General features: G+C 50.1%; 1 protein-coding gene across 2 annotated transcripts in view; it reads right to left on the reverse strand.

The window, feature by feature from the left end:
* Positions 1 to 1,131: 1,131 nt before the first annotated feature.
* Positions 1,132 to 26,549, reverse strand: part of RUNX2 (RUNX family transcription factor 2) — a 316,951-nt gene continuing 291,533 nt past the window's right edge. For both annotated transcript variants that reach the window (XM_058662327.1, XM_058662319.1), the window contains one exon: positions 1,132 to 1,869. In XM_058662327.1, coding sequence (XP_058518310.1) covers positions 1,241 to 1,869 — 629 coding nt within the window. In that variant the 3' untranslated portion in view covers positions 1,132 to 1,240. The remainder of the gene's footprint in view (positions 1,870 to 26,549) is intronic.

The raw sequence follows: 26,549 nt of genomic DNA on the forward strand, positions 1-26,549 counted from the left end.
TTTGTCCCAGGTGTCTGAGAGACTCCCTAGGTTCCTGGGTCTCAACCAATAGGCACCAGCAGTGTCCACAGCCACATTTGGGTGCCTTTCCTGGGGAGCCTGGTGCCAAGGGTTTCTAGTGAGGAGAGGCCAGAGTGGCTGGCTTCCCCGGGGCCCAGTCCTGCTGGTACTCAGGGTTCACTGAGGTTCACAGGAAGTAGATGGCTTTATTAAACTCAGAGGGATGTTGAGGTTTTAGTTGAGAGCCATTAGGATGTTATTCTTCAGAAACCTGAGAAAAGCTACAGTGGGACCCAAGGAGTGGAGGGTGGCTAGGACAACCTGCTAAAAGCAGGAAGCAGGAGCAGTACAGGCAGAAGCATGCATGGAGAGGGCAATACCCAGAAAAGACTATAAAGGAGCCAGCTCCACAGGTAAAGTTGCCACCTGTGACCCCAGAATCCCATAGGGGCCTTGGGCTCAGTCCTGGTTGCTCCACTTCCCATCCAGCTCCCTGCTCATGGACCTGAGAAAGCAGTGGACAATGGCTCAAAGCCTTGGCACCTTGCACCCAAGTGGGACACTAGGAAAAAGCTCCAGGCTTTGGACTGGCCCAGCTCCTGCAGCTTTAGCTATTTGGGAAGTGAACCAGAGGATGGATGGAAGATATTTCGCTCTCACTGTAACTTTACGTTACAAGTAAATAAACCTTTTTTTAATGAATATACTTTATTTCTTACACAAAATTCTTATTCAAACCAAAGACTTAAATACCCTTATGTCCCTCAAATACATCACACTTACATTCACTTCTTTACTTTGCAAACTTCTTGAAATGCAGTTAGAACGAAAAACAATAAATTTCATGTGGGAACAAAATAAACAGTTTTTAAAAAGGAAATTGTGCAAGTCACCAAACACTGGTTCATGCCATCCACGACTCAGCCTGGAGCTGCCCTGACCTCCGCTCAGGGATCAAGCGAGAGCCAGCCCACCTGCACCTGTACCGGAATTCTCAGGGGGTGGGATATAAGAGATGGATCCCCCAGCCCCCGCCGACCTGAGGCTGTGACAAGCAGCATTGGAAGGACAAGAGAGCCGTCGTCGAAGGTGTGGCAGCACCGGCCTGGCCTTCCTTCCGGGCTCACATGCAAGGTGATGTCCATTCCTGGCTGAGTCCTCCGGGTTGATTGTGCAGCACCAGCGGGTAAGGAGAGTTCCTTTGTCCCGGATCGCCCGGTCTCGCCCAAGCTGAGCGCCCTTAATTGGCGTCCGGTGCATCCGGCAGGGCCTGTGGCGGGGGTGAGGGACCCAGAGACGAGGCCAGTTTAGTGAGTGCCCTGGCTATGACGTCCAAGTGGCCGTTCATCGTCCGCAGCTCCACCAGGATGTCCCCAACATTGGCTTCCAAACTCGCGGTGACGGCGGCAGCGGCTGGCGGGGCGCAGGGCGGCGGAGAGGCGCCCGGGTCCTCGGTGACCTCCTCCCTGGCCGCTGCTCCCCGGCGCGGCAAGCCACTGCGGCCCCTCTCGGCGCCCTGGGCCGGCGCCAGCCGCTCCGACTCCTCCGCCCGGACGCCGGCCGGAGAGGAAGCCGAGGGGCAGCCCGGCAGCCAGTCAAGGCGCGCGGGCGCCTCCGGGGAGGTGGCGACGACAGCGTAGAGGCCGCCGCGCCGTGGGGCGCCCGGGCCAGGGGGTGCAGTGGCGGCGGGCAGCGCTGGGGGCGGCAGCAGCGGGGGCAGCCCTGCGGAGGCAGCGGGGCCCGGGGAAAAGGCCTGGGGCTCACAGGAGGAGGCTGGCGATGGCAGGGCAGCAGTGGAGGGACCCGGCTCCTCGGAAGAGAGGAACAGGGTGGTGGAAGACTGGGAGTCCAAAGTACTGGGCTCTGAATCTGTCAGGGAAGAAAGAGGAGAGGGGTCACTCGGGTAGTCGTGCACATCAGGGTGCCCAGCTCTGCCCTAGGCACCTAGGAAAACCAAGGAGAGGGGATTTATAGGCTGCCCCCCGCCCACCATCACCACCACTAGGGACCTGGCAGTCCGGCCAGGAAAAGGGGCCTGTGTGAGTAGTCAGTCTCAAGAACAAAGCAGGTGCACTAGGTTGTAACGTGGGAACTGGGAGTGGCATCAGAAGGCAGCCTGTGGGGCAGTCCAGGGACCAGGAAAGTGTCTCAAGGTTAGGGGACCCAGCTGCGGCTTATCCCCAAGTGATCTGGCCAAGGAGGGAAGGTGAAGGCTGGGACAGAATTCTTCCCTGATACCCTCAGAAACAGAGGTGTCACACGTACCCCTTGCCCACACCAGCAAAGCCAGCATCTCAGGATGAAGGTGCAGGAATTCAAGACCTGGAATCCACAGGCCTTAGTATTGCACCAGCAAAGGCCCTGGCTAGGATCTTGGACAAGCCTGGTCCCTCCTTGAGGACTTAGTTTTGTTTTCCCATGCAAACAGTCAGGTTGGGCTTGGGGATGTGTCAGCCCCTCGAGGACACATCTCTTCCGGCTCCACCTGAGTCCACAGCAGGCTGCACCTGACGCGCTGGAAGCTGCTCTGCAAACCTACCTTGTTGAGTTCTCCCCTAATCCCTCTTGCCTCCCAGTAGAAACTGTGCTGCTGCAGCTCTTTGTGACTGGCAGGGAAGCAAAGTTTCCCAACCTCGGATCAAAGGATCCACATCAATGCAAAAGACCTCAGCTGGGCTGCCTCAGCCAGCCTGGTTGCCACCTCTGAGAAAGGGTTCGTGCTCACACTGTACGTGGTTCTGGGCCTTCCCTGAGCCAAGTCTCTGAAACCCCGCTCATCGTTCCAGCCCCACGTCTAGGCTGGGTTCTTTGCATTGTCCGTGCTGGGGTCCACCCTTAAGGCCCCACCCTCTGGGGAATCTTTTCAAAAGGCAGAAGCTGCTGAGTACTTGGCTTATTATGTTGGGGTGAGCTGACTCGATGAAAGAGACCGGGAGTAAACATATAAGGGGCCACCGCCCATGAACACGTGTGCATCCGTGTCGCGGATGAGCTGCTCCCACAGCTGGCGTCTGGTTGGGGCTCAGGAGCCCTCGGCAGCGGGTGCACCATCCCTCAGCTGTCCCAACTCCAATGACCCACGGAGCTCTCAGACCCCAGAAGTGCGGGTAGGCAGTTTGTGTGGTTGTAGGTCACGTCTGATGGAACCAGAGAGGCAGCAAGGCGTCATGTGACAACCCTGGAGAAGCTGTCAGGGAGCCCGAGAACTTCCCTGGTAGACATTTCCAGTTCCTGCTGTTGACTTTTACAGAGCTGCCTCTTCTCCACCCAGGTGAAATCTCCCAGGATTCTGTGATAATCCTTTGTAAACCAAGAATCACAGACACTTCTAAAAGCAGAGCTACTAGGAGTTGAAAATAATTTAAAAAAAAATTTTTAAGTAGGGTCCAGCAAGGTAACCTAGTGGCTAAAGTCCTCGCCTTTCACACACCAAGATCTCATATGGACACCGGTTTGTGTCCCAGAGGCCTTGCTTCCCTTCCAGCTCCCTGCTTGTGGCCTGGAAAAGCAGTAGAGGATGGCCCAAAGCCTTGGGACCCTACACCCATGTAGGAGACCTAGAAGAAGCTCCTGGCTTCTAGCTTCAGATCGGCACAGCACTGGCTGTTGCAGCCACTTGGGGAGTGAATCAGTGGATGGAAGATCTTCCTCTCTGTCTCTCCTTCTCTCTGTATATCTGACTTTCCAATAAAAATAAATAAATTTTTAAAAATAAATAAATAAAAAATAAGACAACTTTTTTAAAATGTAAAAGTCCATAAACTGTTCTGGTTTGCCTTAGGAAAGATATTAATGAGCTTCACATGTGCCATGCTTGTAGCACATCAGAACCTCTGTGTACGTTGTCACAGAAGTCAGATGTGTCAAATGAAAAGAGGCAAACACATAGAATGCTCTGGGTTTTCCCAAACCTTCCCCTGGGAAATGGCAGATCGGGACTGGAGCCCTAGGGCCCTGACTTTCTTAACAGCTCCCAGTGATACCAATTCTGCTGATCTGAGGAACACACTTGGAGCAGCAAAGCGTGGGGAAATACACAAACTTGGCAATGAAACACAGGATTTAGGATCAGGGAAGCCAGAGTGACCAGGAGTAACGAAGCAACCTAGAAACCAGTACGATCACGAAGCTTGTGACAGAGATGACCCTGAATTCTCTGGGCTGCCGTGAGCTGAACAAACCCAGGCTGAGTCCCAAATGGAGGAGCACCAGCTTGCCAGAGGGATGCCTTAAGGAAGAAAACACTCCACCCCAAATGAGAGTTTCCAGGACTTATCCCAGCTGGAGAGGTGAATCAAACTGAGAAACACACATTTTTCACACAGACATCGCTACCTGTAACTTCCTCCTGGATATCAAACTTGGCCACAGCCCTGCTTCAGCTGAAACGAGAGCTAGATGTTTTCCTGAGCTCTTCCCTTCTAGCAGGTGCGCATTTTATCTTTGAGTTGGTCCAGGGCTTGTACTGATCAGTGTTCGGCATCGCCAGGAGCTTGCTGCACAGCCCTGGAGGTGCACAGACCTCAGTTCATCAGGTCGCCTAATTCCCTCCACCGTCCCTGACACAGTCTCTCTTTCCCTCCCTATTTCATGAGTGTTTTGAGTGTGATCTGATAATGTAGGCATTTGCTATGATTACTAACCAAAATGTCAGCCTGATGAAAGCAGGGACATTGCTTATTTCATTTTCTGCTGCATTACCAGGAGCTAAACAGTCTTCTCAATAAGTACTTATAGACATGATGCCATACATCATCTTATGTCCAGAAACAACTCCAAATGCAACAAGCTAATCCACCTGTGTGTCCTCAGGCCATCAAGTGGTCCGTGACCAGTGGTGCCCGTGTGATACTTTGCGGTGGACTTGTGCCACAAAAGGATTCCTTGTTTAACTGACATTCACCATTTAGCTGTGTCTCCTATTTTTTGCTTTGGGAACCTTTGAAGAAGTCAACATTTCCATCTTGTTTCATAGATGAGGACATTCAAGCACCAGATGAGCTAAGCATCCTCCCAGAACTTCAGAGCTAGACGGATTCTTTTCTATTGTTTGCACCAAAATGTGGCCATGGAGACCAATGAGAAAAAGGGAGTAGCCGCTTAGTGCCACAGCAAAGAGCAGAACCGAGAAGAAGAATGGTACCTCTTCTTCCTGGGCATGGAGCAAGTATGTATTGAGGGCCTACCATGTACCATGATGTAGTAGGTTCTGGGGACACAGCTGAGCCAGACAGGGTTCCCACCTGAAGGAACAGATGAGGCCATGTGCTGCCTGCTCTCCCAGTCTGTGAAAGCACACTTGTTCCAGGAAATTCTTTGACCTGACTTCTGCTGCCTATAGCTTGCTAGGTTGGAAGGTCCATAGTATGCAAAAACAGACCTAAACCCTGCCCTCATCTTGGGGTAGAGAAAAAGAATCCAATACTTGCACACACCAAATATGCAATTGCAAGGGCACGGCAATCTGCATGTTACAAATCAGACACGTGAAAAATGGGAACCCCTTCTCAAACAGAAGGTCTGAATAGAGCTCTGAAGGTGTACAATTACTTAGGCAGGGAGGGGAGGGTGTTTATATGTGAGCAGGCTCTCTGACTGGAAGGTATGTTGCAAATAGGTAGACTCCATGAGAAATCCTAGCGCACTAAAGCGGAGAGCAAGGGAAAAGCGAGCCTGGGGCAAGATGAGGCTTTAAGAAAAAGGGACCATCGGATAAGGATGTGATACAACCTGCCAACTGTCAGCCAATATCCATTCTTCTCCCTCTGCCTTCTCTTTTTCTAAAAGCTGGGCCATGGTCATTAGAGTAAAAATGATCTTTTCTACACTCTCTTGAAACTAGCCTTAGCCATGTGACTAAAAGCAGCACAGAAGGATGCAAGGTAGAAATACTTCATGCAGTTCCTTCTTCCTGTGGCTTAGGATTTGATTGCAAAGGCTGGAGCTCAAGCATCCCTCTTGATTCATGCAATAGAAACAACATCCTAAAGGTGATGTAGCAGAGCAGTAAAGTAGCCTGAGTCCTCAGTGACTCTGAGGAGTTGTATGTTGATTCTGTCTAGTTTAACAATTGACTCTCCTTGGAAGAAAACAAAATTATATCCATTAAAAGTTAGGTATTTGACACATTTGGCCTTGTCACATTTGCTATGACGTTTTCATTATCCTAAGTGAAATGAAAAGCTTTGTAAAGACTTTGAGAGAATCATGTTCAGTTATGTATTTTGTGGAAGTTTTTTCTTGTAAAGATTTATGTATTTGTTTTTGAAAGGCAGAGTAACAAACACACATGCTTGCATGCACACACACATGCACACTGGTACACATATACAGAAGTTTCATCTGCTGGTTCACTCCCCAGATAATCACAGCAGCCAGACTTGGGCCACATCAAAGCCACGAACCAGGAGCCACGTGCTTCCCTGGAGGTCTCCCACATGGCTGTCAAGAGCCCAAACACTTGAGCCATCTTCCACAACTTTTCTCAGGCCATTAACAAGGAAGAGGATCAGAAGTGGAGCAACTGGGACACACACCAGCGTCCATAAGGGATATTGGCATTCCAGGTGACTACCGGTTATACCACAATGTGGCCTCCTAGTTTCGTATTTTAAAACATTCACCTGTGGCAGGTTTGAGGGGTGCAGTGGAAATGATGGGACAGATAGAGAGAAATTAGGAGGTTGTAATTGCAGGTAAGAAACTGCAAAATGAGGGCAACTTTGGCAGCAGTGGTGCTGCGGTGTGGACATTCCAGAGACAGATGGCACTTGGAATCCGTGGGGCATCCCAAAAGCAAGGATATGTAAGGCAGGTGAGCAAGAAGGCATCAGCCAAGTGGGTGTCCTGCCTCACTCACTACTGCTTCAGCTTAGGTCTCCTAAAGTCCTGCCTCCAGAAAGGAACTTTCCCTTTCTTGTTCTCTGGAGGTTGGGTGGCCCCCTCCTGGCCTACACCCAGCCCTCCAGTATAGCTCAGCCCTGACACACCCCTGGAGGGAAGGGAAACTCCGTGGCCGTGGGGGACTGGAGGCGGCAAAGCCCCGTGGGAAGAGGATGATGCGTTCTGTCTACAGGAGAAGCAAACCTCTCGGCACTTGGTTGGGTGGCGGGCGGCCCGCTGTCTTCAGAGCAAGCAGCACACAAAAGGCAGGGCTTGAGCGTGTGATGAACTCAGCCCGATAATATTCACTTCTTTTATTTTTCCAGGAACGTCATGAGACCCACAGGGCAATCTTAACAGTTTTAAGACCTAGTGAGTCAAGTCTACAAATACCTCTGACTCAGTCTGATCCCAAGTTCTCACCCATGAATGTGGCTCTCTCAGCAGGGGAGCTGAAATGGGCCAACCCCTACAGGGAAGGGGAGGGTGGGGTTCTTGGATTTAGCGTGTGGAGAGGAAGGGGGATAAGAAGGGCTGAGATTCTTAACTTGACATTGACTGTACTCACAGGAAGAGACAACATGTATAGAGCACTTAATAACTCCATGCCGATGCTTTAGTCTTCTATTTTTATTTTTTGATGGGAAACCATGAGTGAACTCTCATCCCCCTGAGGAGACTGAAGCTGAGCGATGTTAGATCCCCTGCTTGCCTGCGCAGGACTGGGATAGGAAGCAAGGTAGCTAATGCCAAAGGCCTGGAAAGAAGGGCTGAGAAGGGAGGCTGGCCGATGCGCAGGGTCCACCACACTCCAGGCCTGTGATCACCCACTTGGATGGCACTTGAGTAGCAAAAGTGAAACCCAGGCAGGGTTAAAAAAAAAAAAACTGGTTTTTAAGACACTATGGAATTCCCAAAGAAGACTAGGACTGCTCAGCTTAGATGATTCCTGTATTTTCTCATTTTATCCCAACAATGACCCCAAACCCACTTGCTGGTGGACAAACCGAGACTCCCAGCATTGATGTGCTCTAAAGAAAACCCAAGGCTGGCAAGACCTGTCTTCCTCCATGTTTGCTTCCACCCCAATTCCTGTGCTCACCCATGATGATTCCATTCTGTCATAGTTTGACCTCTTCTGTTTTGAAACTTTGTGAGTTCTTGTATATAGAAATCTTTTATTCAATTTGCATCTCTTTTGTTCTCATTTAAGTGCTGGCCCAGGGGCTGCTGAGATCATGGTCTCAGCTACATCCAGGCTCTGTTATAGCTGAAAGCACCTGACTCGCCAAAAAGGTGCCCAGGAGCCCTGGCCAGGGTGTGTGCCAGACCTCTGTGAGCTGAGGATTAGAAGGTCCAACCCTGGGGCAACCCTTGCCTTCCAGGGGTGTGGGTAGCATCCCCTTCACCTCTATATAAAGCATCCAGCCCCTATCTTTCATGTGGCTTAGGGTTGAGCTATTGGGAAATAGCATTCATCACCCAGTAAGGTAATCAAACAAACTCACTTGCAAAGGAGAGGGCAGCCATGCCAGATACATTCAAGCAGTTGGAAGGCACTCTTGCTCAAAGTATACATACAAAGAAGGAGCTAAAGAAGTACAGGTAGGCATCTGTACACCTGTGCATGTCATCCATCCTTTCTTAATTGATGAACACACAGCTCCCTCCCACCTCTTGGCCATTGTGAAACATGCAGTCTGTCTGTATAATGGATGGACCTCAAAAATGAAGGCATTTGGAGAAACACTATCTGTATCTGTGAAGACATTATGCTGAGTGATGGCAAGGTGGTCACCAAAGCTAACGCACACAGTACAGGCACAGAAAGTAGAATGGTGGGTGCCAGGGGTTGGGGGTGGGAGAGTTCATGTGTAATGGACACACAGTTTCAGTGGAGAAGGATGGGGAAGCTCTGAAGATAGAATACTTCCCCAACACTGTGAACGAACCTAATGCCACAGACCTTCCTTTTAAAAATGGTGAGAACAGGGCAAGGGTTTGGCCTAGTGGTTAATACACCAGTTAGGAGTCATGTCTCATAGTGCAGTACTTCAGTTCAACAACCCCACTCTGGCTCCTGAATACAGCTTCCCAATAATGCAAACCCTGGGAGGTAGTAGTGGTGACGCAAGTGGTCAGGTTCCTGTCACCCCCCCCCCCCCTTGGGAAACCTGGTGCCTCTGGCTCAGCCCAGCCTTGGCCTTAGCAAGCATTTGTGAAGTGAACCCACAGATCAGAGAGTCCTCTACTTCTCTCCCCTCTTTACTTCTCCACTAAAAGACAAAAATGTTAACGGTGAAAGTGCAGTTTCATATTGAGTATATGTACCATAATCAAAAGAGAATGACATCCTGATTCACAATTTTCCCCCCAAGCACTTGAAAGGAAATCTATCCATGACTTTTCCATAAACATCCATGAAATGGGAATAGAGAAGAACTGATAGAGTTAAGTGGCTGCTGAGAAAGTTACAGATCAGGTGTGGGTTAGACACACCAAGAAGGCCCTCAGAAGGGAAATCACTGGCCCAGTCCTACACCTCAAGGATGAATGCATCCTCAAGGATGTCATTTTTCAGTCATCCTCTGAAACCGTGAAAACCTCCATGTGTGCTTGCAGGTTGGAGAAAAAGAAGTCCTAGAATCTGATAGCTGAAGAACTACTATTAGGATCACTCTGCTTTTGTAAGCAAGATTGCTGCCACCCTTCCAGCATTTTACAGCCAAGCAGCTGGCTTCTCAGCACAATGCATCCTCACAGGCACATGGGGTGTGAATACAGACCAAGAGCTTCCTGGTCCTTAGCCAGAGGACCCTACCCCTGCCCCAGGAAGGTAGAGACAACTCTATCTCTTCCCTCATGCCTGGGATGCTGTTCCTGGAGGTAAGCACTTGGCTATGTCTCTCATCCTCTTCAGTCTTTGCCCAAGATCACCAGCTCAAGAGTCTTACTCTAGCCACCCCATCTTGCCACGTCAACTTTCTATCTCTCTCATCCTATTCAACAGACACTTCTAACACCATCTCAAGTCCGTAGGACACTGCAGGTGCAGGGAACATGCGAAAGCAGGAGACTTAAACAGACAGAAATGACTGGAATGCAGAGTGTACTAGCTGCAGGCTTTCCTAAAATGGCTCCAGGGATCACAAGGACAGAAGGCAGGGGAGCTTGTCTACTAGACTGAAGACATTGAACTTCAACAGGCAATGGGAAGCCATCAAAGGATTTTAAGTAGGAGAGTGATTGATTAGACTTGTATTGTTAAGATTACTCTGGCAGCTGGTCCCATGGAGGCTGCAGTGAAGGGCTGAAGCTGGAGGCCAGGAGACCAAATGTAAAAGTAACATCTTGGACGTTGCACGAGCTGCAGTGAGCTGCAGCAGAAAGGAACAGCGGAGTGAAGTCCAGCCAACCAGTATTAGAAGCTATTATTATTTTTTTTCTAGGAATTTCAGCAAGAAAAAGCTGCACTTTGACTTTATGACTTTTTGACAATGCCTTGAGATGCTGGCTCCAGCGCCACTGGGGTTGGCCACCCTCGGCCTTCCCCACATCACCATTCAATAAAAGTAAGCATAGGTTTTATGGGGTTGTTTGTTAAGGCCCAAGCCAAGCTTTGCTGCTCAGGCAGGGCTGCTCTGGTCATTTCCAAATTGGCTGCATTTTACTTATAGGGTGTGAAAGATATCTCTATGCATCTCTGTGAACACACCCAATCTGCAAGGAGCCGCATGTGGCGATATATCATATTTTTATGTGATGTCTCAAAGAGCTGTTTATACAACCCATAGTCTTTGGCATGGATATTCCTGCAGCATGGAGAAAGAAAGAGGCAAGCCGAGAAAGCTATTCCCACACCACAGCTGCCTTGGCCGATGAAGGGAAATCCAAAATAGATTATGTTCCTGAGCGATGCTGCTCGCAGAGTTGAACCATGCCCAGATGAACTCATTTAATCTCTCCTCCTGGAGGGTAACTCACCTTTGAATTTCATGGCTCTTTTATAATCCATTACAAAAAAGCGGTGAGATAGCACAGCCCAGACCCTCCTCCTACCCCAGAGGAAGAGCTCCACCAAAGAGGCCATCCCCTTGTTAAACATAAAATAAAATAAAAACAGACTGCCTGATGAACTTGATGGAAAGTGCCAGGTTGTAAATGATGGCATCTGGCTTTTAACAAGGCCAGGAAGCCCAGAGTGGAGCCAGCTGGGTAGTCTGAAGGAACCCGAGGATATTAGAACCCTGGGGTCACATGGAGCTGGGCTGTCTCCAAGAATGCAAGCGAGAGAGACAGTCTGGCAAGGGGCTGAGGGAGCAACTGGAACCCCACACTGCCAGCTCCATATGAGTTAACAGCAGACAGAGGCAGTGGCGGCCAGGAGGGGCCAGGCAGAGTGGTGACCCTGCCTGGCAGAGGGCAGCTCTGTGCCCAGATATTCAGGGCTGGCATGGGTCCCTAATCATACCACAGGTTCCACAGTTCTGCGGGGAGCCAGGTATGGCAAGTGGGCAGATCAATCAGAATAGGCAACTCTGAGTTTGCACCATGGCACCATCAGGCTTGATCTGCTCTAAAGAGGGAAGCAGTGGCAGGGATGTCCCATCTGGAAAGGAGGGAAATCAATGGTTCCATCTCCCAGAGCAGTAAGTGGCCTGGTCTTTGGACAAGGATATTCAGGAAGTTTGGTACAGAGCAGAAATAACCCAGGATCCATCAGGACCCTCTATTGTCTCCAGGTACAAAGTGGCCACATGCAGCCCTAGACATACCAGTGGACTGGGTGAGCCTGCTGCTCTGGGAATTCCATGGAGCAGCCCCTGCCCTCATGTCGGCCACCATTCACAGCCATAACTGCCCTGCAAAAAGTCCTAAGGATAGGGCCCGGCGGCGTGGCCTAGCGGCTAAAGTCCTCGCCTTGAACGTCCCGGGATCCCATATGGGCGCCAGTTCTAATCCCGGCAGCTCCACTTCCCATCCAGCTCCCTGCTTGTGGCCTGGGAAAGCAGTTGAGGACGGCCCAAAGCTTTGGGTCCCTGCACCCGCGTGGGAGACCCGGAAGAGGTTCCAGGTTCCCGGCATCGCATCGGCGAGCATCGCCCGTTGCGGCTCACTTGGGGAGTGAATCATCGGATGGAAGATCTTCCTCTCTGTCTCTCCTCCTCTGTGTATATCTGGCTGTAATAAAATAAATAATAAATCTTTAAAAAAAAAAAAGTCCTAAGGATTGTTGGTCCAGAGATGGCTCCCCAATGTCTTGTCATGCCCAGTCCTTTGTCCTAAGAATTCTTCTGAGACCAGACCTCCCAGCCTTGCCACTGCTGCTCTTCCTTGCAAAATTGTTTCTAATTTGGGTCCAAGCTTTCCCTTCTCTGCGTTTTATGCCATTCTCCGTAATGATAACCTTTTGTGCCAGCCTCAATTACATGCAGAGCTCAACTGAGCAACCCCAATGCTAAATATGGCCCCATCAATTGGAAGGGGGGGGCTTGGGCATCTTGCTTGGTCCAAAAGTGGAGAGATGCTGCTTTCCCCCATGAGGAAACAGAGCCATGGATATGGAGAATGTAGAGGGGAGGGGTACTTTGGGCAAAAATGCATGAAAGTCTGGAATGACGAGAGACCAGCACTGGCTGCCCCTGATCAAGGGGGCTGGGGACGGAGTCTCTGTCTTGAACCAAGACCCCTCTGCCCTGGCACAGGCAAGCAGAAGCCACCGATGAGCTTTGATTCTCCCTCCAGCCTGACCCTACCTTTGCTCTAAACAGGGTTAGCAGAGGGTGAAGTGAGAACATTGGTCAGGAATTTCCTGACTTCTGTGGATTTTTTTTCTCAAGATCTGGTGTGAGACAATGTGATACACTTTGTGACACATGGAAGAGCTCACAGAGGTTACCCCTCCCCTCTGGGATACCGTGAAAAGCACCTCCCAGCTGAGTAACTCAGGGTGAAGTTTGAGAAGAGCCCACCCACACCCCACCCGGTTCTTCCTCCACACCATCACCAGTGCAGAGGAGCTGGGGGGTGGGGGGCAGAATGCAAAGTATCACAGAAAGTTCTCGGCCAGTCTTCCTCCTGCTCCCTTCAGAAGTTAAACAATCCTGGATGGTGTCAATGGCTTTGCTATTTGGATTATCTGGAAAACGGGAGCAGAGAGGTGATGAGAAGGGGCACAGGGAAGAATAGGGGGGAGCACTACCCAGATTTACAACGTCTGAAGAGCTCTGAGGACCATCCCTCCCCCCGCAAAGGCCCCAGTAAACTGGGCTGCAATAGGTAGGCAGACCAATCACTTCAGTTTTATTGTTGCTGACAACTCATCTGAATTACTCAAATGCAGTGGATCAATTACAATTTGCTGTGTAATTTGTCTGCCCATTACATGCCAAAGGAGACCAGCTTGGATCAGTCTCTTCCAAGGATCACTGATCATCATCTTCAGAGTCAGGATGGTGAAGGGAGTAGCGCTCAGATCAGTGACATCCTTGAAAAGATCCTGGGCTTCAAAACCCAGCCCGTGTTGGAATGGGGAAGGTCAGTGTCTGGGGAGCCCAGCCCGACATGGAACTGCTGGCAGCAGAAGCGGAAAGCCTCTGTGATTGTCAGCTGCCAACCAAACATCGAGGTACACATGCTCAGTCAACATTTGGCAAAGAAGCAAGCCTTTTATCAATGCAGCTAGAATGGCTGGCACGCTTGGGATCACAGGAGCAAGGATACAGACGAAGCTGAGCCAGGCACTGAAGGCAACAGAACTCCCCATGCCCTAAAGCCACAGAGCCAGAAGGCCCTCTGTCCTCACATCACTGGGCAATGCCTACCTTGGGAAGGACTGTCCCAACTAGAAGCAGGAGCTGGCTGAGGAGTGTGGCCCCCCCAGTCCTGCACAGCAAGAGTGGCTCTGAATGGGGACAACTGCAGGCAGTTTTGCAGTCCCGTGCTGCTCAGGACCCAGGCTGTCCTACTGTCCTCCACTCTGTGCCACCTGCCAGACCTGCTTCCCAGGGTCGCCACGCAGCTCTCACAAGCCCTGTTGTCCTGAGATAAAACCAATGAATGTTTTCAGAGACTCTCTCAACCCAGATGAGGAAGATAATTTTCTTTTTCATCCCCTTTGTCACTCCACCCCTGCCAGTTCTGGAAAAAAAATTTTGAATAGCTGTTCTTATAAAACCAAAACAAGAGAATAAACTGATGTTTAAAAAAGTCAAATTTTGATGACTTTTGGTCCTTTTTTATGGAAACTGGCATTTTATTTTAAATGTTATTTAGTTATGTATTTGAGCTCCCACTGCTTCACTTCCCCCAAATGCCTCCAAAGGCAAGTGTAAACTGGCAGCCAGGAGCTCAATCCAGGTCTCCCAGGTAGATCTGGTGACCCCACCACCAGAGCCATCATTAGTACCTTGCACGGGACACATTGTTAGGAAACAGAAAATCAGAAAAATAGCCAGACATGGTGTCCCAGCCGGCATCTGCCCTTAAACTATGATTTTTTAAAATTTTTTACCTTGAATATTTTTCATGGCATTTTGTATTAGATATCTTCATTACTTATGTACTGTAAGCTAACAGACCCTTTCTCTTTCCTGGCCAGTCATCTGCCTCCTTCGCTCTTTATATTTGAGGTGCAGAGTATCTGAGTCTGGCTTTTCTGAAACCCAACAGGCTGCTCTCCTTAGCAGACTCAAGGAACATCTTCTTCCAGACATTTGTGCTGTGGTTCACCTTACATAAAATGGGCAAACGAATGTTGATGCTCACGGCTATGGGATGAGGTTTACTCATCACAAATAAATTGAGTGTTTTAAGTCTGGATTAAAGACACAACACAAGGGGGGAAATGCACTTTAGTACAGAGTACAGACCTTCTTGGTGGTCATGTGTTTCCTGTATCTCTTTTCCTATGTCTTCTATTAGTGGGCATGAGTCCGATGAACTGGGAAGTCTTTTGGAAGGCCTTGAAGCATTTTCCTGGCCTGCCTTTCTTTACAATTTTCAAAGATTATTCTGCCGCTGATCCTCCTTTTCTTTTTCCCAATGCAGCCAGATCCTTTTCCTCCTTCTGTGTCTTATCAGTATGAAGTCATGGCTGGGGACGGACCCCTTCCCATCTCTTTCCTTTCTGTCCCTAGTCCCTTCCTCTCTGCTGTCTCCACTCTCCTGCACCTGCAACTCCTCCTAGCTTTAGTTTAGCATAAAGTTTCCATTGATCCAAGCCAATGTAACTTTGGAGTCCTTGGCTGGGAAATCTGTTTCTGCCACCTGGACTGATCTGAGAGATGGGTATTGTGCGAGCTGTCGACCCCAGAAGGGCAGGGTATGGGCACAGCAGAATGACGGGAGCAGAACCCTGGTCCAGGGAACTCAGAGCTCATTCCCACTCCAAGCTTCCCGACGTCAGCATCACACTCGGAATGTGGGAACACACCCAAACAGCTGCTCGGGCCGCCATGAGGCAGGGCCAAGAATGCTTCTTGTTCTAGCCACAGCTGCGTGCCCCCGGTGGCTGAGTGCCTGTGTGTGTCACATCCTCCTCCAGATCAGGGACACACTGGTGCACACAATTGTGCACCCGAGAGCTCTCTCCCACTCCCCCCACACCAGTCCTGTGACTGTGGAGACTGTGACAAACAGCACCCAGCGCCACGTTCCTCCTCTGACAAAGGAGGTCAGCCCCTCCACGGGCCCCTCTCCTCACTGCAGGGGAGGGGTGTCTCCAGGGACGATGTATCTGACCTCTTGTTGGCCAGCTTCACAAGAGGGACCAATCAGCAAATGCCACTCCACGGCACCCTCACACTAGAGTTCTAGTTAGGCTCCAAGTCCTCTGCCTCCCCAGATGGAAGAACCCAAGCAGGGCAAGCAAAAGCAAAGCTGAGGTTCCCTGTGGTTCTTTCTACTCTCCCTCGCCACCCACACCCATCCTCCCTCTCCTGTCCCCGCCAGCCTGCCCTCACTCCTGTCTCCCAGCAATGCACCTTCCTCTCAAGATGCGTGGTTAACTTGTGTGTGCACATGTGTATGTGTGCACATGCATGCATGTGCAGTGTATGTATGTGTACATAGGCGCACATCTGTGTGTGCACCACTATATGTGCATGTGTATGTGTGCTTCCATGTGTGTATATGGGTGCACATGCATGTACACTATATGTGCATGTGTGTCCACACATGCATGTCTATGCATGTGATATGCATGTGAACATACATGCACTCTGCGTGTTGCTCACTCCAGACCAGGGTAGGAATCATGTCTTACACAATAGACACTATAAAAACTAGTCTCCTGGCCTTTGGCAAAGAGCACAGCCTCAGAGCTCCAGCAGCAGGACCTGTGGCCCCACAGCCTAAGCATGACAAAGCACAGCCAGCCACAGTGCTGTTCCTGTAGGCTGTGCCTGTCTTCACTGACAGCCATGCCCTCCTGTGTCCCTCTCTCAGTCCTCTCTCGCCCCTCATTAGGGACTCTCACCTCCCAGTTCCCAGAGGGCTGGCTTCATGTCCAGATGACAAGGCCCTGCATCTTGCTCCCTTCTGTGGCACCCCAACTGCCCTCTGGCCTGAACACATATTGAAGGACTGGATTTGTTTCCCTTGAATCCTGGGAGAAAGTGAAGGAGGCCTTTTAGCGTCCTGGGAATGTTGGCAATGTGTGAGCAACATCCAGTGTCAGGGTATACTGCAAGCATGGGAGCTTTGCATGTTGCAAAGGATCTTTGTGCCAGATGCTACTCCCAGAGACATTCCCTGTGGCCACTGAACTCTCTCCCATCCATTCCTCCTCATTCCTCACTCCTACAGGGTTCCCCCACAGGGGATGGGGCTACATAAGAGTCAAGCAGGGCTAAGAACAGACCAGTGGCACTGCAGGCCAGCACATGTCTTCCTCTTCCCCCCCTCCTTAGGCCGGAGGACCCCTGTGCAGCAACCAAGAAAGCCCAGTACGGGAACCACCAACACTCTGGGTCCTGGTGTGGTCACTTTGCAGCCCAGAGTCTCAGCATATTCATTGGCAGCCTAAGGTGCACGTCACATGCAGGTGTGAGTACATGAGAGAACTAAGTACTAATTGGCCCTCTACTGTTCCAGACTCCAGCCAGCCAGCCCATGCATGAGGGGACAGGAGATCAAAGAGCATTAGATACTTAGTACTGATTTTATGGCCAGACTCCCCTGAGTAGCCTGAACTGGGAAAAGCAGTGTGTGTTTAGGAAGATGGCCCTAGCTCGTCCCTTTCCATTTCCCCTGTCCTAAGGTTGTCTGAATACCCAGAGCTGTTGAGCAAGCGCTCTCCTGGGAAGCTCTCAAAGAGAATGGCACAACAAGTATGACTTTGAACCTGTCTGAATGCTAGCCCATGTGGTCATGCCTTCCTCTTCCTGGCACATCTTTGTGTGGCAAGGTGTGGATGGTCAGACCGAGTGCATGGGGTGGTGAGATGATAGAAGATAGGGAGGAAGAAAGAGTGGCTTTATTTATGCTGCATCATCCGTCCTCCAAGCTGGCTGCCCAGGACAGCATCCCAGCTCAGGCACACTTGGCAGTGAGCTGCCCACATTCCTGCCCAGCACAGCTCCAGTGGAGGCCCAGGACTGCGCAGATGCCTGTCCTGCACAGAACCGCTCTCCCGAGCGCCAAGCCTAGCAGAACATTCACTTCTGGTTCCTGGGTTCTTGTGCCTGGGACCATGTCTTGCACTGCCTGTACTCAGCTCTTCTCAGAAGTGTCGTAACCTTTCACACCCCTCCAGGGCCCGCAGAGGGACCTACACATAACCTTCAGTCTCTAAGTTGGTTCAGACAACCCCTGCGGCTCACCCAGTGAGGCAGCAGAGGAGCAAGACCCAAGAGACTTAGATCTCAAGATCCAAGGACAACAGCCAAGGATATGAGGGTTGGAGAGAAAAAGGGCAGCCAGCACTTGAGGAGTGAATCATCGGACGGAAGATCTTCCTCTCTGTCTCTCCTCCTCTCTGTATATCTGACGTTGTAATAAAATAAATAAATCTTAAAAAAAAAAAAAAAGAAAAGAAAAAGGGCAGCCAAGGCCAGGAAAGACCCCTTTCAAAACGAGCTTTTTCTTCTAGACAAGGCTTGGGGTGGCAGACAAATGTCACGAACAAGAGTGCCCATGGGTGCATCTAACTGACGATCATTTTCTGGGTGGGTAGAGAACGTCCGCTGGTGGTCTCCCCTTCTTCTTGGGGGGTCAGCCCTCATCCCCGGAAAGGAAACTGGGTCATCCCACATCTGGGCCAGTGGGTGCCAGACGGCCAGCGAGGGAGCACAGTGGGCGGCCACACGGCAGCATGCGGTCGGCCCAAGTGTGTGAGCAGCACTTTGATACCTGGCCACGACAGGGCCTCGTCTCAAAGCCCCCATTCATGGACCCTCCACAGAGAAGCAGCACACAGAGGAGAGAGGGGGAGAAAAGGAGTTGTTTCCCCACTGGGCTAGCAAGGTGGATTCCTGTTTATTAATGGGAGACCACATAAAGAGTGCGTGGTTATGAATGTTCCTCCGAGCAGCGCGTCAGACGGCGCCCCTCCATCCGCTGACGGCTGGGGACAAAGACCAGCCGCCACCACCGCCGTGCTGGGTTGGTGTGGAAGGAAAACCCAATCGAAAGCATGGGCAGAGAGGAGAGCGGGGGCACACAAAAGTGTGGCTGTCCGAGGCCTGATGTCAGAAAGGTCAAGGCGGTGGGGTCGGCAGCACCAGCCAGGACCTACCACCGCCTCACCTTGTTCTTCGGTCTACTCCCGGTCTAGCTTTCCTTCCAACTTTGCAGCAGTGGTGCAAACATCCAGGGAGGGCTGTGAGAAAGACCTTGGGCGGTCATGTCCGTTGTGGAAACTGCAAGTTCGGAGCCACGAACACTCACGAAGGGGCGGCTGTGGCGTGGCCACACCAGGAAGGTTGCAACCTCCTTGAGAGATCACAGACTTCTTCCCACCTACAGCAGGGACCGTGGAAGATGAATTATGGGGCAAACTGGAGATAAGAGGGAGGCTCGGGCTGCCTTTTGAAGCTTAATTAAAGCAAACCGATCAGCCTGCTCCCGCACATGCCGCAGACTACACAAATGGCGAGGATAATGGTTGCCAGGGAGCCGCCTTAGTGCAGCATAGGGGTGGAGAGGAAGCCACTGGGGCTTCCAGCTCAGTGCAGAACCTCTGAGCCGCCATAATTAAATACAAGTCGCGCCTGGAGGCAGAGGAAGCGGGGAGGTGTGGGGGGGAAAAAAACCTGGCCTCCCAGATAAGGGGAAGAGAGGACCAGCAGGGGAAACGGATCCATGGCCATTGCCGTTTAATTTTATTCCTTTGGCAGATTCTACTTATTTCTGGGTGAGGGGATCAAATGGGCCTGTCACCAAATCGCAAAGTTGTCTCAGATATGTGCAAACGTGTAACAACCCCCTTCCCCCAAGCTCCTGGACCACCAGCACGTTTTACGGTTTCTTTAGACTACAAATATTTGGTGTGCTGAAATCACCCAATAAAATCAACCTGGGCTTCATCTGTAGGTTTGAGGTGCTCTCCAAGTGTTTGCTGGAGCCTGGCCCACAATAACCTGCGAAAAACATGTGCCCCTTCCCGTGTCTGCCTATCATGGTCTATGAGTGAAAGGAAGGGCTCGCTGGGGTGCATGTTGCTGTGGCTGCTGACAGGCGGCTGTTGTTTTCCATACACACAGACACAGACATGGTCAAGATGAATTGCCCGTGGGTGACAGCCAGGTCCCATGAGCAGACCACAAGGGCAGTCCTGACCCCCTACAAAGTGTCTAGGCCAGCCACCAAGGCCGAGGCCATGCCTGCCCACATGGGCAACCACAGAGGTAACAAGACCTGAGTCAGAAGGTTCAGATTCTTCCACTCTGAGGCCTTCTCCTCTCTCTTGCCCTCCACCTTCCAGTCTGGGCAATGAAGCCAGGCCTTGTTCAGGCAGGGATGCCCCCAGAAACAGGAGCTCAGACCTGAGTCAGGGAAGGATGCCAGAGGTGGCTGCCTAGACAAGTGCTGGCCAGGACCCAACTTACACCAAAAGACACCCATATCGGAGTGTGTTTTGGAGTCCTAGCTGCTCTGCTTCTTCTGATCCAACTGTCTGCTGATGTGCCCCGAAGAGTGGCAGAAGATGGTCCAAAGACTTCGGCTCCTGTCAGTTATGTGGGATATCAGGATGGAGTTTCTGACTCCTGTCTTTGGCCTGGCTCATACCTAATGAACCAGCAGATAGGAAATATCTCTCTCTCTCTCTGACAATTGGCCTTTCAAATAAATATGTTTTAAAACAAGTTTTGTTCAGGACAAGAGAGAAAGAAGAAGGGAAGGGGTCCGGCATACTAGCCTAGTGTCTAAAGTCCTTGCCTTGCATGTGTGGGAATCCCTTATGGGTTCCGGTTCCTGTCCTGGTGCTCCACTTCCCTTCCAGCTCCCTGCTTGTGGCCTAGGAAAGCACTCAGGGATGGTCCAAAGCCTTGGGACCCTGCACCCACATGGGAGACCTGGAAGAAGCTCCTGGCTTTGGATCAGCTCAGCTCTGGCCATTGCAATCATTCGGGGAATGAAACAGTGGACAGAAGATCTTTCTACCTGTCCCTCTCTCTGTAAATCTGCCTTTCCAGTGAAATAACTAAATCTTAGATATAAAAAAGAGAAGAGGGCAAGGTGGCTCAGCCATAATTCTTCAAATCATTGGACATGGAGGATCTGTCACGAGCGAGACGATAGACTGTCTTTATCACAGCAGAGCCCACTGCACATTGAGATATTCACACATGACTTTATTATCTTTCTCATCGAAGGCAGGGGTCCTTGAAGAATTTAGGTTCCAACTCAAAGCCATCCTGGCATTGTGTAGAAAAGTTGGGCTAATGTTCCCCTCTTTACAGATGTGAAAGCACAGTACAGAGAGAAATCAGTGACATAGGAAGTCCAGCAGGTGACCCCTGAAGCTGTACAACCCAGACGTGTCAGTGCCTGAAGGAGGAGCCTGGAAAGTCTTACGGGCATCTTTAGTTGGTACATCAGCTTCTCTGCCTATGCACGTAGGACCATGGCTTAGATCAACTCTCTTCTTCACAAGCCAGCAAGCTTCCAATGCCTGGATGATGCCATATGAAGGAAGAAGTCATGCCAGGCAGTGGCAACAGCACCAGACAGCTCATCCTCACATCCTGGCTCACAGGCAGAGCAGGCCCCAGCACCCACCCTCCACTGCCAAGGATGCTCTCCAGGAATGGCAGCTAACGCTTGGTCCAAGGGAGTGTGAACAAGAAAGTCCCAAGGATCATCAAGTGGAGATAGCCCTAGACTACACAAGGCTCAGGGCTAGTGCAGCGTTCCCTCCAAGACAGCACCATGCTGCAACACAACCAACCATTCTGCTTCTGTTCAGTGCCTGCCTGGCCAGTGACTTCCCCAGCTTGCCCCTTTCTTGCTGCCCCGAGTGTGGCTGAGATGCCCTGTTGCTGATCAGCCCCCTTCACACTGGCATACCACCCAGGGGAGACCCACCACGGTCTACCTGGTGTCTCATTATCAGTACTGAGCATAAGTCCAGAGTAGATGGCCTCACCCCATTCCATCCTCCTGGGTCAAATGAGGCCCGGGGAATTTCAAGTGGCTTTTGATTCATCCAATGACCCTTTTCGGCCCCACTTCCTCAGGGTCTCTCATGTGGCAGTGATTTGGCCCATGGCTCAAACCCCGTCCCCCTCACACAAACCTCTTCCCAACCTGGCTGCACACAGCTCTGTCCTGCTCCCCTGTGCATGCTTCATCGTCCTCTGCAAGTTATGTAACTTTGTATGGTTCTGACCTCCCCCATGTTCTTCACAGAACCTGCCATGTCTCTCTGAGAGTGCTACCTGTTCACTGTGCTGCATGGCATCTCCAAGATGCTACCCTTCCCCGTGTATCATGTTAAAGAACATGATGAAGATGGACATCGCTTTAATCCAGTCAATCTGAAAATTCGGATGTATGCTGGAAATTAATTAGATGGTCATTTTTTAAATTCATAAAATAATTCCTTGCCTTGAGGACAACATACAAACACCGGCATCCCATGTAGGCACCAGATCATGTGCTAGCTGTTCTGCTTCCAACCCAGCTCCCTGCTCAATGGCCTGAGAAAAGCAGAGGAAGATGGCCCAGGTGTTCGGGGCCCCAGCTTCCCAATGTGGGAGACCTGCATCGAGCACTTGGCTCCTGGCTTCAGCCTGTCTCAGCCCTGACTATTGTAGCCATCTGGGGAGTCAATCAATACGTGGAAGATTTTCCTCCCCTTTCTCTGTCTCTCCTTCTTTCTTTGTAACTCTTTCAGATAAAAAAAAGTGAACAGATAAATTTTTTAAAAATAGTAATTTCTTGCCTAAGGAAAGAATATGTTGGTTGGGGTTACCAAAATGCATGATTTGTACCCAGCATTTTGGGTGCAGACTTATTGCATTAAAAAGATGTGGGCACATCTGGGTCCCTGTTGGGGTATATGTTTCTGCCTCCATGAGCTCAGGCCTGTGGTCTCTGGCCTCTTTAAAATCAGGACCAGGTTGCCTGCCATTTAGCTCTGCCCTGGCTGCCACTCACAGAAGCAGCCCCGGCCGGCCAGATCTCTGCTGTGCAAACAGGTGCTGCAGGGTTCACCCAAAGCATTTTTTTTTCCTTAAAAAAATAAAACAAAAAAAAAAACTTTCCACTTTTTTTTAAGTGTTACTTAACAGAAGGCCTCCTAAAGCTCATAAAACCTTGGAACATCTGGTAAACAGTGTCAACTTCACAGTCTCCAGCACAGGCTGCAGGGCTGTTGTTTGCACTGGTGTAACTCAAGGATGCAGAGCCTTGGGCTGGTGTGTCTCCAGGCCTCTTGCCCGCCCTGACCTCAGGGGACAGTCCCAAGCCAGCAACTCTGTCTGCACCTTCCACCAGCCCAGCAGCCTCAGATCCAAGAGACAGAAGAGGAGGTGAGGAGAGTAGAATAACCCAAGGCCCCAATGACATTGCCTCTGCCGCGACAGCCACACACTACATGCTGTCACCTGTGATCAGCAGGCTCCCTATTTGGGGGGAGGTTGCCTTTTAAACTATCATGAGAAACATTGCTCCTAAAATGCATTAATTTCTCCTGGGTGATAAGAACACTGCTTTTTGCCTGGGTCGCATGCCAGAGTTCTGGGAGGGTGACTCAAAAACATTTAAAACCAACGTTTCCAGAGTCTTCTGGAAATGAGGCCATGGTTCCATCAGCAAATGCTTTTTCTATATCTGTTTTTATATCTTGGCAAGGAAGGCTCCCAAAGGCTCCACCGTGAGATCCTGGCTTTGCTATCAGAAGAAGGCTTCTTTCTCTCAGGCTGGCCTGGCTTCCTACTGACAGCAGTGAGAAAACATCAGAGAGATTATGTAAATGCTCAGCCCCTGAGCATTTGGCGTGTTTGGTATGTCTGCATCCCAATTTGTAGTGTCTGGTGAAAGTCCCAGCTTTGCTTCCCGTTCTACCTTCTTGTTGATGCACACCTTCTACCTTTTGTTGAGAGGCTCAAGTATGTGTGTGCCCACCACCCATTTGGGAGACCTAATTAAGGTTCAGGCTCCTGGCTTGGGCCTGACCTAACCTTGGCTGTTGTAAGCATGTGGAAAGTGAGACATCCAGTGGAAGACTTTCTCTCTCTCTGATTTTCAAATAAAATGAAAGTTAGCAACAATAGCAAAAAAAAAAAAATAGGATTCCTGAAAAAATATCAGACAGCAAACCCTCTGGGCACTTGCATGCCCCTTTGAGGATGCATGGCATTTAGGGATCAGGATTGTTCCAGCATCCCAAACCCAAAAAATACCCTGGCTGAGCAGGACCCCGCCCCCAAGCTGAGGAGTGCTGACTGAAGGAGCACTGACTGTGCATTCCTGGGAAAGTCAACCGAGCCTTACCCTTCATCTGACAGCAGCTGTGTCTTTCTCATAGGACTGACTCAAGAATCAAAAGGTTTAATATGCCTAAATGTTATGCAAGGCCTTACACAAACGCTACTTCTGCATTTGTCAATGCTGTCATCTGCACTTAAAATCCCAGGGGAGAGCAAGGCAGTGCTGAACGATTTCAGGGAAAGGAATTTTGTGACTGCTGAATCCACTTGTGGCAGAGAAAGAAGTTGTGGGCTGGAGGGTACGTAAGCCCCTCCAGAATGTCACAGTAGCCCTTCTACAATCAAGAGGCTGCAGACCTATGGGTGAAAAGTCACAGGACTAATGCCAGCAACTGCCTAATCTGGACTTCTCCTGTGTTAAGAAGAAAACCCTACTTATGTGATGCCACTGTTAGCTGGCTTTCCTGCTTACTTACAGCCAAAGGCATTGCAATGGATTTGGTTCCCCTATTGTCCCTTCTCATAAGACCTTGTATTTTCCCCTAAAGAATTCATCACGGTTATAATTATTTAATAACTACTTGATTATTAGTGTGCTTATCTGTCTAATGTCTCTATCTGCAACTAGAACCTAAGTTCTAAGACAGCAGGAAGCACGCCCATCTGGTTCACCACTGATACTCCAGTTCCTAGCTCAGTGCCCAGGACACATGTAGTAAATGTTCAGTTAATGATGATTGAATGAATGAGTGAGTAGCATTTACTCTGAGAAGATGCTAGTCACTTTGCTTGCTATAGCACTAATACTGTGATCTCGCAAATTAATCAGTTTTGGCAATATGGGGCAGCTCCCCTAACGCTGACTTGATTCAGATTTTTTTCTGCTAGGCAAACAACCTCTCTTTATGAAGAATAATGCCTCGGAAGAGCCTTAGTAAGCATTTGTTGGATAAAATTTGTAGCCTGCAAGAGTCACCCCCTACCCCTGTGAGATGCACATCCTCCTTCCTAAAGGCAGTTTGAGTCCCTTCCTCTGAGCTTTAAGCCTTGCCTATAGCTTTGAGAGCAGGCAAGCACCGTAGTAGATAATATCGCCCCATCTTCACCCCACCCACCCCTGAGAGAGACCTGATTTCCCTTCAGGAAAAAGGAACAAAAGTGTCAGAGTGAAAAATCCTTCCTCCCTTTCTAACTGCCGAATGGGCTATGTGTTACCACTTCTAGACTCAGCTGGAACTGACAACCCAAAAGCAGTCCCAGAATAGGAAAGGAAAAAGAATTAAACCACACCATCCACAGAGGATCAGAAGTTTACAAAACCTTCGCCCCATGGTTGGCTGCACATTCAGGATGGAGGGTGGTCTCTTGCTTGTCAGTGCTGCCCCCTGCCCTCTCTGTGCAGAGGGGTATATATTATGACCTCTCCCTTTTGTCCAGTGCCAACACCCAAGCTCCTGGAAGGGGTCCGTCAGCAATCCACAGGCACGAAACTAGAGGATCCCCCATCTCCACATCCTGTCTCCATTCGCAATGTGCCTCCCGAAAGGAGGGAGCCGGGCTCCCAAGAGGCCATCAAGCGTGATGGTCCAGAACCAGGATTCCAGACCTGGGAACTCCGCCACTTCCTGGTTATATAATCCTGGCTGCTTTATCCAACCTTTGTATAAACTTACTCTGCATTGGTAACATGTAGAAGTAAAGGAGACAGTCCATATGGAGTGCAGGCTTACCACACAGCAAGCCTCCAACAAACTTCAGGCGGGTATTTTTTTTTTTTAATCCAAGCTCATCTAAGCTCAGGTATTTCATAGGGCATTGTTCCCCCTGGAGGTGTTAAAAAGCCTTCAAAGCTTTTCCTCCAGAATAGTGGATTCCCACTCCACCACCCAGTCTTGTCTATGTCTTCTCGGAGGCCTCCGACCATCCCTGGACTCACTTCTCCTCAGCAAGCTGCTTCAACGGCACAAACACCAGCCCGGATTCTCCCTCACTGTCTTCATCCGCCTTAACCTTGCTCTCCTGTACTTTGCCTGGCGCGAGTTTCCTCCCTCGGCCTGTTTTCATCGTCTAAAAGTCAGGGATAGCAATCTCTGCTTTGCAGGGCTGTTGTCAGGTTTAAAAACTAAATAGCTGTAAAGTGCCAGGCACATACCAGGCACTCAAATCAGGATGAGTGTTACTATTATTGTTGTTGTTGTTATTGTTCAAGATCCAAATTAGCATATGCCTAAGTTAACTGGGGGCAACTGTGGGAAGGGGTGGAAGAGAAATAAGAAAAAAAAAGCAAAGGAAAAAAAGATTTTTTTTTTTGTTATTTTCTTAAAGCTCAGATGCAACTTGGCATTCTGCTGGGGTCTGGAACGGGAGCCGGCCAGCCACCCAACGCGCCACTGCTTCCCATCATAGCCCTTCTTGGAAGCCCAAGTTCCCTGGGCAGGGTCCAGAGATGCTTGGCGCAGTGCTGGCCCCACCACACAAATAAAGAAGAATGTGTGGTTGCAAATACAGGTACAGATTTGGGTAGAAAACAAGGTCCCCGGATGGACTCAGCCAAACTTACAAAGATTTCTCTCTTTCTCTCTCTTTCACTCTCTCTTTCTCTCTGTCTCTATCTGGCAATGTTCAGGACTCCTGAAAATAGAGGTTTATTATGGAAATGCTGACAGACCCTTAAATAGAGCACTGTATTTGCAACTCTGTAATTATGCCTCCATTGAAAAGCTCCAAAGAAAACATGATTTCCTTGCACAAATAAATCATGCGTGGCTTTAAAGGCTCAGATTTAAATCA

The sequence above is a fragment of the Ochotona princeps genome, chromosome 1, assembly GCF_030435755.1.
Source record: "Ochotona princeps isolate mOchPri1 chromosome 1, mOchPri1.hap1, whole genome shotgun sequence".
Lineage (NCBI taxonomy): Eukaryota > Metazoa > Chordata > Mammalia > Lagomorpha > Ochotonidae > Ochotona > Ochotona princeps.